At 53.4% G+C, this 12,363-nt stretch overlaps 1 protein-coding gene across 1 annotated transcript; it reads right to left on the reverse strand.

Moving 5' to 3' along the window:
- Nucleotides 1-1,368: 1,368 nt before the first annotated feature.
- Nucleotides 1,369-3,818, reverse strand: PtA15_17A271 (uncharacterized protein; the record flags this gene model as incomplete). Its single annotated transcript, XM_053164370.1, has 2 exons — nt 1,369-1,390; nt 1,465-3,818. The coding sequence occupies 2 exons, from the start codon at nt 3,816-3,818 to the stop codon at nt 1,369-1,371; spliced, it is 2,376 nt and encodes a 791-aa protein (XP_053028344.1).
- Between the last annotated feature and the right edge of the window lie 8,545 nt (nt 3,819-12,363).

Genomic DNA, 12,363 nt, shown 5'->3' on the forward strand with positions numbered 1-12,363 from the left:
TTGGAGCATCTGATTGGCCACTCCGAGTCCAAGGAAATGATGTCTCAAAAACATTTGTATCTCATAGAGAAGAATTTTAAGTAAAAAATATGGGGCAGTCTTTATACACTACCAAAAATGACCACTTGCACTCCAAAGAAGTAGTGTGCTCCTAAGATTCTTGGAGTGCACAGTGCTCCACTCCAGAGAAATTGGAGGGGCCAACCAGCCACTCCAACCAGCTTCTGGGTGTTTTCTCCTCAGCCCAGGCGCAAACTCCGCAATATAACTTGCGTTGAAGGGCGCCCAGGACCCTGGATTCCTTGCAACTGTTGGCAATCCAGGCTGGGAAATTTAAGAGGAATGTGATGTGGATCTTTGGTCCCCAAGATGCTGCTGGACGTGTGGCCAATTTCGCTGGCTTCAGAAGTGGCTTTCCGGATGGAAACTGGAGTACATCAATACACATGACCTGTTTTTCAGAAGCTTTCTGCAGGTGGTTTGACTCCGAAGTTCCCACACCTCTGTGTGCAGGAAAACCACAACCAATCAAGCGCCTATTTGTAAGACATAGTCGGAAGGAATGCTCACCAATAAAACATGTTCTCAAGATGTGTTAAATTTAAATTGTCCGGATCAGACCAGCTTTTTTTTTTTTAAAAAAAAAGGTGAATTTTGGCCGATGGCATTGCACACTATGAATCTAAGTAACAGCCTTATGAAAAGAACACCAGCTGGCATCCAACCAGCCCCTTTTGCGCTCCGATTCGTCCAATCCTAGCTCTCAACCCCCCCAAAACCGGCCCAACCTCGTCTGAGCAGCAGCCTGCGTCCCAACTACTCGCACCCAACGACCAAGCCACACAGACGCACCCCGACCCCCTCACAGTCTCGGAAGCAAGCATCCACCCCGTGCAACCTGCGTGCAAGCCGCGGCCCCAGCCACGCCGACCAAGCACTCCCCCAGCCCCCCCCCCCCCCCCCCCCCCCCCCCCCCCGAAAAAAAGGAAGATTTTTTTTCTTTTGTGGTATTAAGAATATTTTGAGGGGCAACAGGGCCAAGAGCATACAACATACGTACATACACGAGGATGGATTCAGGGGTACATCGAAAGCCCTCTAGAGACCGACAACTAATACAGGTTGTGTACACGATAAGGTGGACAGTGAGCACGGAGAGAGAGAGAGGAGAGAGAGCAGAGCAGAGCGTCCATGGAGATATATAAGTGTATGAGGAAAACAGGACGCGACAGTGTGTGTGTATATTATATGTTTGGTTGTACGGTGCTAGGTGTGCGGAAATGATGCTATAGTCAGAGAGAAAGAGAGAGAAGAGTGTATAAGAGTGTATGGATGCGATATATAAAGCGACGACGACGAGGCGGAGCGCTACGGGTTAACGGAACACATCCTACAACGCGCGCGTCCCAAACCCATCAACACACACACAAACACGCAGAGAGGGGGGGGGGAGGGGGGACGGACCAGATGCGGGTCTTCCAGGTGCGGAAGAGGTCCTTGACGAGCTCCCTGAAATCGATGCGCTTGTCGGCGACGAAGAAGAAGGTGAGTTTGCGGCGGTCCCACTGCCACTCGGCGTCCTTGACCTGCATGCGCAGGCCGCGCTGGAGCGCCTTGGCGCGGCAGAGGCTGAGCGCCTTGCGCTCCTCCTCGGTCTTCAGATGCAGCGCCTGGACATCCGCCGCGCTGGCTCTGCCGAAGATCTTCTTCGGGTGGATCTGTCCCCCGACAAAAGACACGGTCAGTGGATGGTGGGAGAGGGTGGGAATGGGGGGAGAGGGTAACTCTTTGGTCAGCCTGGACGAGGCGGTCGAGGGGAGCCCGCCGATGTCCCCCGCGGGAGAAGGCGGCGGGGGAGCGGCGGCGGTCGGGGGGAGGGCCTGGAGCAGCTCCTGCTGGCGGGCCTGGAAGGCGACGACCTGGTCGATGGAGATGTGGTCGTGGACGACCTTGCCGAGGTCTTTGCCGCGGTCGGCCTCGACGATGACGAGGTCGTCCTTGCGGACGGGCTGGGCGTCGGCTGGGTCCTCCGGGCCAGCCACATAGAACAGGTCCGTCCGCCCCGCCTTGAACTCGACGATGTACAGGCGACAGGAACGCGGGAGCAGGTGGAGGGGCACGCCCTTGCCGAGCTCCGAGAGCTCGTTGGGCCCCGGCCCGGGCACGAGCGAGGAGCGGGGAGAGACGAGCGACGGTGGGGGTGGTGGGTTGGGTGTCGTCGGGAACCCTGGTTGTTGGATCTGGTGGAAGAGGGGCGAGAGTGGGCTTGTCGAGAGATGGGGGTGGGAGGGGGTTGCGGCGGCGGAGTAGTACGGCGCACCCGAAGAGGCGGGGTCGAAGGGGTATGGGCCCAAGGGCGCGGGCTTGTTGTCGCCATTGATGAGCTGGCGGGCGTGGGGCGGGGGGGCGGAGAGCAGGCCGCTGGCGCTGAAGGTGGTGACGGCGGGGCTGCTGAGCGAGCCGAGGGGCTGGAGGGCGGATCCGGCGTGGCTGAACGGGAAGCGGGACCCGGCGGGGGGCTGGGTATCCTGGAGGGTGGTGGAGCTGTTGCCCGCCTGGGCGGCGAAGTACCGCGAGGCTTGGGCCGACGCACTGAACGGGTCTCCGGCGCTGAAGGAGGACTTGCGGGCGAAGCTCTCCGGGCCGCCGAACGGGTTCGGGGCCGGGGGCAGTTGGGCGGACCAGGGCATGTTGTTGAGGGGGGGAGGCGGCGGCGGAGCAGCAGCAGGGAGGGTGTCTGGAGGGGGATGGTTGGGCTTGGGCTGGAAGGGGGATGGCTGGGAGTGGGCGTAATGGTTGCTGAACTGGAAGCCGAGCCGGTCGCTGGGTTCCTGGGAGGATTGCTGGCTGTCGAGGTCGAGGTTGAGCGAGTTGAAGTCGGCGGAGAAGCAGAGGTCCTCGTCGGTGATCGCCGAGCTGCTGGGGCCGAAGATCTCGCCAGGGTTGTTTTGCTGGGGGGGTATGTCAGCAGCCGATGTGCTGTGGGCGCTCGGCACTCGCTGGTTGTTCTTGCGGTCGTTGAGCAGGAAGGCGGTGTGAGGGTGGGTGCGGGAGGAGGGGAGCGGCTCGAAGGAGCTCCGGGCGCCGATGAAGGCCGAGAGGCTGTGGCGGCGGCTGGTGGCGCCGGACTTGGTCGGGGGGGCGAATTCGTCGTCTTCGTCGAGGTCGTTGCTCAGGCTTCTTCCGCCGGTCAGCCAGCTGTCGGTGCCGACGGAGCCGACGAAGCCGAACTCGGCTGTGTTGTTGTTGTTGCTGCTGCTGCTGTTGAGGATCCGGCTGCCGGAGCTGCTGCTGCTGCTGCTGGCAAGGCCGAGTCCCGAGGCGGGGGTGGTGGCGGGGACGGAGCTCCTGGCGGCCATCCTGCCGGAGCCGATGGCGCCGAGGCTGCTGTCGCGTGCCCTGCTGTGGATGCGGTAGCCGAGGTCGAGATGGCTGGTGGTGAGCGAGCCGCCGAAGGAGACTGGGCCGCCGGGGGGGAGGAGCGAGTTGCCGGTGAAGGGGCTCATGTTGCTGAGCCCGATGCCGGAGCGGGCGCTGGAGCTGCAGGGGCTGCCGATGCTGCCGACGCTCGGGTCTCTGTATGCGCCGGCGGGGTGGCGGATGTCTCTGGCGGTGGGGCGGCCGATGCGCTCGTCGGGCGGGGGCTCGTGCCAGGGCTGGAAGAAGTTGCTGGGGAGCGAGGCGGGTGCGAAGGGGGTGCTGAGCGGGCTGGCGGGTGCCAGGCTGCGCCGATGGCGGTCCGTGCCGAGGGCGATGGGCCCGAGGGGCTCTGTGGGGGAGTGGGCGGGGCTGAGGTGGCTGCATCGGCGGCTGAGCATGGCGGGGTGGCGGGTGCTGGCGAGCAGGGGCGAGCCGAGGTCGAAGTCTGAGCCTGAGCAGGAGGAGGGCGCGGGCTGGCTGGGCTGGGCCCAGATGTTGGCGGGCAGTGTCCGGCTGGGCGGCGGGAGCGGGTTGGCCTGCTCGCTGGCGGGGGAGCGGAACATGGCCGGCGTGGTTCTGGGTCGAGCTGGGCTGGCTGGGGCGGGGCGGGGCTGGGTGGAGGGAGTGTGTGTGCTGCGGATACAATCCAGCTTGATCTCCTAGATCCAGCAGTGTCCGCCACATCACGCCCCATCCTCAACCATCACCACTGTTCCTCTCATCCCATCCACCCATCGCCTTTTGTTCTTTGAGCGCTCAGAGAACACCTCAAGTTGTCTTCATACAACGTTTCTGGGAGACTGCGTTTCATTCCGATGGAGCAGAAACTACGCCAGAGAAGTGAGGACATCAGGGCCATGAGAGAGCAAGACCAGCCATATAGTCTTGCAAAAAAAAAAAAACACATTGGCAAACTCATCCTGCTCAAGCTAACATTTGCAGTATCAGAGACCACTAGCACTGCAAGAAAAACTCTAGAAACTGCTTGCAGTGGCAATGCAAGAGCTCAAGGCAAGCTGTACCCCATGCAACTGAATCAAGCACTGGTTGATTCCGTGCACATTGTATAATTTATGCAAGAGTGAGTCTAAGCTCCAAAAAACTGAGTACATGCAGCCTCCAAAATACTGAGTTGATACCTGTGCAAATTCCCCTTTCATGTGCACATACCCCTTTCATGTGCACATGTCCCTTTTTGATGCATTCACCCCTTTCATAATAGCCCGGTTCACATTAGATTTTTGACACCATTTTTATCCAATTTACCATTAAAATTTTCCATTTTTTTTCAAGTTGGTGATCAGATTCATCTGAAACCACTTTTTTTGATGATTGAAAAAATATGCACAAATTTTTATATGATAAAATGCCATAAAAACGGTGTTAAAATGACCAATGTGAACCAGGCTAATGTGTACATACCCCTTTATGTGCACATACCCCTTTCATGTGTGTGTATCCCTTTCATGTGCATGTATCCCTTTCACAATGTGTACATACCTTTGTCATCATGCATTCATCACCTTTTGATGTTTCCATGTCCCCTTTGGGTTTTTTACATCCCTTTCAAAATACCCCTTTGATCATTCAGGTGATGTTTACATATCCCTTTCATGTGCAAAGACCCCTTACTGCACATACCCCTTTCATGCATACATACCCCTTTCATGCATACATACCTCTTTAATAATTTGTGTCTTTTATGTGTTAATACACCTTATCACATTCCCCTTTCATGTGTACATCTTCCTTTCATATGTAGATATCCCTTTCATGTGTACATACCCCTGTTATGCTATTCAGGCTGGGTTCAATGGCAGATGGAGTGTTTACTAGAAGAAAATAAAAGGTTGCTCAGGGGTATACTCATTTGCAAGGTTGAACATTTGCCTCAGCCTACTGCATGAGCACCACAGCATGCTCAGCATTGAGATGCTGAACAAGGTACACACTCAAGGTGCACCAGCATGGAATTTGGGTGCTTGGCTCCAGCTTGAGCTGAGGCTTGATTCAAGCTTGCTGCATCTCAACTGCAAGCAGTTTCTATAGTTTTTCTTGCAGTGACTGCCTCTGGTGGCAAACACAAGTGAAAAGAAAAGTGGGAAAACAGAGGGTGATGCTGCCCAAGAATAGCACAGACCTTCTTGTTGGCTTTTCTCATGTCCCCTGTGGCTGCCCTGAACACTCTCTCTTGTCTCTTTTTTCATCTAGAAACCTCTTGTAGTCCCCAGAAGAGTGCCCTCTTCCCCACCCTGTTTGTTCCCCATCAGATCCTCTCCCAGATATTCAGATAACTGATGATCCTTCATTAGCCAGATAGTTGCCATTATAACATAACTGGTTCTTGCTATTAGCTGAGTACATATACTTAAATTCATTATTCAGAAAAACTTTTAGAATCTTCCTTGTCACATTGTTCTGCAAGAGTCCATACTCTTGTTCTTGTCTTGTCCTTACTAATTCTAGTCCCTAGAGAGGCAGCCCTTCAAGAACCAATCCCTCTCAAGCTCTATTTCCCCCAAGACACCAACAGATTGGGAGTGATTGGTGCTTGGTAAGGTTGCGACCCGGGCCTCCGGGTTTGGGTACGGCTCTCCTGAGATCCGAATTCGGCATATCTGGCTCCGATGCCGGGTATCCGTCGGATCCGGTGCTTTTTTTGAAATTTCAAGCAACTGTGCACTTTTGAAGAGTACGTGGGATCCCTGATCATCCCTGGTTCAACAGAAGCTCAATTGATCTCATCCAATGCCTCGGAAACGCCCTGCCGAAGAAGTGGAGTCCAGCTCTGACTCAGATATCGAACAAATAACAGCTCCTGCCAAGACTGAAGATACCAACAAAAGAAGCTGGGTCTGGCAGTATTTCAAGACGACAACAAGCAAAGGTGTTTCTCACAATGTTTGTCAGGTAAACAAGAATCCTGGCGGCGGTGATTTGTGCCTTGTAAAACTTGCGGTCGACAAGAAAGAATTGACAAAGAGTATGGCAAATCACTTGGACCGCTGTCATCGTATATACAAAGGAAAGTCTGATAAGCAAGAGCAGGGTCTGAGAACAGCAGGCACAGTATGGGTTGTTGTTCGAGGATCGTGGAAGGATGATATTTCATGTCAGACTGGAAAGAAAAAGAAAAACAAGAAAGGAGAGGAGAAAAGGAGGAGAGAAAAGAGAGAACCTACCTGAGAACAGCAGGCACAGTATGGGTCGTTGTTCGAGGATCGTGGAAGGATGAGAGAGGAGTCCTTCCACGCCTGCTGCCTCAGGTAGCCTACATACAACATGTAACATGAGAGTGAAATGTGACATGTGAGAAGCAGAAAGAAGAAAACAAAACCTGAGTATAATACTCAACACCCCCCCTTGCTGACCACATGGAATGACAATAAAGAAAGAGAGAGAGAGGAAGAGGGAAAGAATTAGGAAGAAGAGAGACAAAGGAAAGGGAGGAAGGGGAAGAGAGAGAAGGGGAAGAAGGGAGGAAGGGGAAGAGAGAGAAGGGGAAGAAGGGGAATGACACCTGAGTTACTCAACAATACCAAACATTTTCCTGTGCTTTTCTAGAGCCACGCGGGAAAGCGGCTTTGTGAGAATGTCTGCCAGCATATCTTTTGTTGAGACATGAAGCAGGGAGACCTCAGCGTCACGCACGCATTCTCGGATGAAATGGTATCTTGCGTGGATGTGTTTTGTGCGGGCGTGGTGTTTGGGATTTTTCGCGAGGGCTTCTGCCCCCTCGTTGTCGACATGCAGAGGTATAGCGGTATCGGGGCGGAGATTGAGTTCGGTAAGGAGGTGGCGTAGCCACAGGCCCTCTTTGCACGAGTCCGACAGAGCTTTATACTCGGCCTCTGTGCTTGAAAGGGAGACTGTGGCCTGCTTGCGGGACTTCCAGGAAATCGCTCCGTCCCCAAGACGGTAGGTGTATGCGGAGGTGGAACGTTGATCATCGCAGTCTTCTGCCCAGTCGGAATCTGAGTAGCCAGAACACGTGAGACCCCTGCCGAGGCGCAGTTTGAGATTCTTTGTGGTGAAGAGATAGTTCAGCACACGAACCCCCGCCTTCCAGTGATTGGAGGACGGGTCTCACAGATGCTGTGACAATCGATTTACAGCAAAGGAAATGTCCGGCCTTGTGCATTGTGAGACCCAGAGGAGAGAGCCGATTAGTTGTGGGTAGGGGCCAGGTGAAGGAGAATCCAAGGGGCGACGTCTTCCTAGGTCTTTGAAGCTGGTGTCTGTTGGAGTTGGTACTGACGTGACTTTTCCGTCTAGAAAGTGGTCGCAGAGTTTGTCAATATAGTGGGCTTGATTCAAGTACACGTATTTTCTTGAGGTATCGCGGGTGATTTTGAGTGACAGGAAATGGTGAAGTTCTTCATCAGCACCTATCTTGAAGCGTGCACCGACAGCTGAAATGATGGAGTCAACAACTTGAGGCTCGCCTACAATGGCAAGGTCATCGACATGTGTGGTGAGAGCCCCGACCAGTTTGCCGGAGTTTATCTTGAAGTAGAGGGTTGGATCATAGGTGGAGTTCTTCCACCCGATTTCAATGAGGGCTTTGTGAAGCTCGATATTCCATTGTCTCAGCGACTGCTTGAGGCCGTAAAGTGAACGAGTCACCTCACAGACCCAGTCGGGGTGGGTTGGATCTTCGAAGCCTGGTGGTTGTTCCATGTACACCGGAGAGTCCAGATGACCATTTAAGAAGGCCGTCTTGAAGTCGACTTGCCGTCCTTTCCAGTTTTGGCTAGCCAGGAGGCTGAAAATGAGACAAAGAGTCTCGAGGCGAAGTGTTGGCGAGAAAACTTCGTCGTAGTCCAGACCCTGTATTTGGGAGTACCCCATCGCAACCAGGCGAGCTTTGAGTTTCTGGATGCTGCGGTCTGGGCGTTGTTTTACCTTAAATACCCATTTCAATTTGATTATCTTTCTTTTTTCCGGACGGGGAACGAGTTTCCACGTCTCCATCCCCAGGAGAGATGTGAATTCGTCGTTCGCCGCCTTCAGCCAACGTTCCTTGTTGGGTGACTTTAGCAATTGTCTCCAGGTCTTTGGAGTATCGACGTCCTGGTTGGTGGTGGCATTCTTTGCCCAGTTCCTGTATCGTTGGGGGGCGTTGCGTTCACGCCCTGAGCGACGTTGCGGTGGGGAAGGAACTTTCTCGGGACTTTGAGAGGTGGCGGGGGGATCTTCTTTGGGTGACTTTGGTGGCGGAGACAGAGAAGGCGTGGGATTTTTCCGAGGAGGCGGCGAGTTCAGTTCTGGTAGAGATATCACACTGATATCCGGGGATTTCGGCAAACGGGGGGATGACGACGTGTTGGAGTTGGAGTCGGATGATATTTGGATAGGGGCTCTAAGTGCATTGCCTGGCGCATGCATCGAGGCCGTGATCCTACGGTTGAAACGAGGCTTGAGGGGAGGACCCAGCGGCGATGGCGGCGGGATGTCCTCGCTAACCTCCTTCCGGGAATTGTGCGAGGGAGAGGTCGGCGAGGACGTGGAATTTGACGGGGGTGGATTCATGAGGATCGGAGGAGAAGGAGCAGGTAAATGGTTGGCGGGGTCAACAGGTGGAGCCAACTGTTGTGGGTGCCCGTGGGACAGGTACCTTGACTGTTTCTGGGGGAGCGCTGCCGGTGGACAAAGTTGGCCACGTGATCTCTACCGAAAGCGGAGAGGGAGAGCTTGTGAGCTGAGCACCATACGGGAAGACAGTATCATTGAATATGACATCTCTCGACTTTACCACGGACCTCTTCTCGAGATCCCACAGCCTGAAGCCGTTGCCTTCCGATAGGTAGGACAGGAGTATTGAGGCTCTGCCCTTGACGTCCAGCTTCTTTCTGTCGGATTCAGGGACTTTATACCACACCAGGCATCCGAAAGGGTGAATGTAGTTGAGATCGACGGCCGGAATTTTCAGGATTGAGTTTGGTGAATCGAAGCCGGCCGGGGTGTTGCAGGGGGAAGAGTTGTAGGCGAAGAGGGAATGGCGTAGGGCATTGGCCCAGAAGGATTTTGGCAGACGGGCGCTTATTAGAGCAGAGCGGATTAGATTACTTATCGTCCGATTCGTACGTTCGGCCACTCCATTAAGTTCCGGAGAGTGTGGCGGACCCGGTTCGTGTTTGATGCCGGATGAAGAGAGATACGAGGAGAATTCTTTTGAAATGTATTCCCCTCCGTTGTCTGAGCGGAGGGCTAGGACTTTGTATGAGCCGTCCTTCTCAAAGAAGGACCGAAAGAGTTTGAAACAGGCGAATGAATCGCTTTTGAATTTCATAGGGTAGACAACCAAGAATTTCGAGAAATCATCGACAAAAGTGATATAATAAGAATAGCCCTCTCGTGACTTAACCTCATACGAGCCGACATCGGAGTGGATCAGCTGACCGGGGGATGTTGAGCGGTAGATTGACCGTGACTTGAAGCTTTTCCTGGGCATTTTAGCCTGAATGCAGACCGGGCACTTCTGCACGTCGATTTCGTTCATCACTGAGGGGACAATATCGTTAGATTTAAGTAAGCGTTTGAGAGGTTTTAGACTTATGTGTGAGAAGCGGTTGTGGTAACCGAGTAGAGATCGGTCATATGCCAGGACGGGGAGTGAGAGAGAGGAACAGGAGATCACGGGCTCAGAAGGTAGGTAATACAGGTTGCCACGCCTGTAGCCTCTGCCCATGAGATGTCCATCGATATTTGTGCCGGTCAAGGAGTAGAAGTCACAGGAGGATCGAGAAAAGACGACGGTAAGTCCCTCGTCGCACATGGCGGCCACCGACAGAAGAGGCTCGTGGAGCGAGGGAACCACCAGAGTTTTCACGGTCTTGTCGCCTGCAATGGGAAGCTTGGCAAGGCCGCGGTGAGTTGCTTCGACCACGGAATGATTCGCAAGGCGAACTGGGGTTCGATCGTTCTTGAGGTTGGTGAGAGTGGAGGGGTCCGGAGTCATTGACATCGAGCATCCGGAGTCGATGTTAGCATCCCCCCCTGACTGGTAATCGGAAGAAGCCGATAATGAGGTCACTGCGTTGCTCGCGGTGACCTCCAACTCTGAGCCCAAATATTCAGATTCATCATCTTCGGCGTATTTGTTAGACGAACGTCCAAGGGTTGCGACTGATGTCCTGCCGGCTTTGGCAGGAGGCTTGGACGATTGGGGTTGCTGCTTCTTCTCGGGGCGCGATTTTTGATTGTTGTCCTTGATTTCCTTCAAGAGGCGACGAGAGTTCTTGCAGTTGTTGAGGTCGTGGCCGTCAACGTTGCAGAAGTAGCAGTGACGGGGCTTCTGAGCGTTGGCGTCGTCTGATCGATTTGTCGATTTGCCTTTGTATCTCGTAGACGAAGCGTACGAGGCGGAGGCTACAGTTTCAGTTTGTGCTTGTCTGCGAGTATGCTCGTTTTTCAGAGCTAGGGCAATGGTTTTGGTCGGGATGTCGTCCTGGTTCATGAGATGAGAGACACAGTTGATCCAGTCGTCGGGTATGGAGCTGAGTAGAGCGGCGGAATGGACTTCCGATGGTGTCAGGGGCTTCTCTGGGGTGACAAGAGCATTAAGTCGCTCATATGATTGGGACATTGTGTCCAAGTGGGCAAGAATGTCGTCGCCCTCCATCTTCGAGTGGAGGAGCTTTCGGATCCAGTAGATTCGACCGCCAGTGGATGAGTCCAGATGAGCCTTCTTGAGCGCGCTCCACATCCCGCAGGCATCTTCGCGGAATGCACGAACGTAGCGAAGGTTGGCAAGATCGATCGCCTGGGTTAAGACTGCAACCACGGCGTTGTTGTCGTTGGTCCACGTTGGAGTCCGTTGGTTTGCGGGTACTTCTTTGAGAATGTATTTGACGCCAACTGCGACGAAGTAGGCGGAGACAACAAGCTCCCAGTCGATGTAGTTTGAGTTCGGACCTGGGGCTGTCAGAATTGGGAGTCTCGCGCTCAAGACTTTTTGATTGGAGCCGCTGGAGTCAAGACCAACGTTGATCTTGACATGTTCCAAGGCTGGCGCTTTGTCGGAAGACATCTAGGCGAGGAGGGCGAAGTCGCAAAAGATGGTGAAGCGGCGAAGAAATTTGAGAGCGTTGATGATCCTATGGGGTTGACGACCTCGATGTAGATACACCAGAAAACCTATTTTTAACGTGCCGGTAGCTGTGAGCTAACGCGGGCTCATAACCTGATAAGCGAGAGCAGGGTCTGAAAACAGCAGGCACAGTATGGGTCGTTGTTCGAGGATCGTGGAAGGATGATATTTCATGTCAGACTGGAAAGAAAAAGAAAAACAAGAAAGGAGAGGAGAAAAGGAGGAGAGAAAAGAGAGATACCTACCTGAGAACAGCAGGCACAGTATGGGTTGTTGTTCGAGGATCGTGGAAGGATGAGAGAGGAGTCCTTCCACGCCTGCTGCCTCAGGTAGCCTACATACAACATGTAACATGAGAGTGAAATGTGTGAAAGAGAAAGTGACATGTGAGAAGCAGAAAGAAGAAAACAAAACCTGAGTATAATACTCAACAAAGTCAAACGCGGGTGCAATCACCAAGTTCTTACAGAAGGGGAAAGTACCCAAAAAACTTGATCGGGATTCCTTGACCCCTGCGGTTGCTTGCTTTTTCATTAATTGCAACATCCCATTCCACAACATTGAAAACAAAGATTTTCAAGAACTTCTTTGACTAGCCAACCCAGAAACAACCCGATTTCTATGTGGAAAGGATAATCTCGCCGAGTTTATACGGAAATCTTTTGTACAAGGACAATGAGTTATCCAACAGCAATTCCGTACACTCAAATCTAGAATAAGTCTCAAATGCAACGCTTGGACATCTCTGAGCAACTTATCTATACTTGGAGTTACTGCGCACTGGATCACCGAAGAATTTTCCCTCAAGTCAATGGTCTTAGCTGCAGTACCAATTGAAGGAAGCCACACTG

The sequence above is a fragment of the Puccinia triticina genome, chromosome 17A (assembly GCF_026914185.1).
Source record: "Puccinia triticina chromosome 17A, complete sequence".
Classification (NCBI taxonomy): domain Eukaryota; kingdom Fungi; phylum Basidiomycota; class Pucciniomycetes; order Pucciniales; family Pucciniaceae; genus Puccinia; species Puccinia triticina.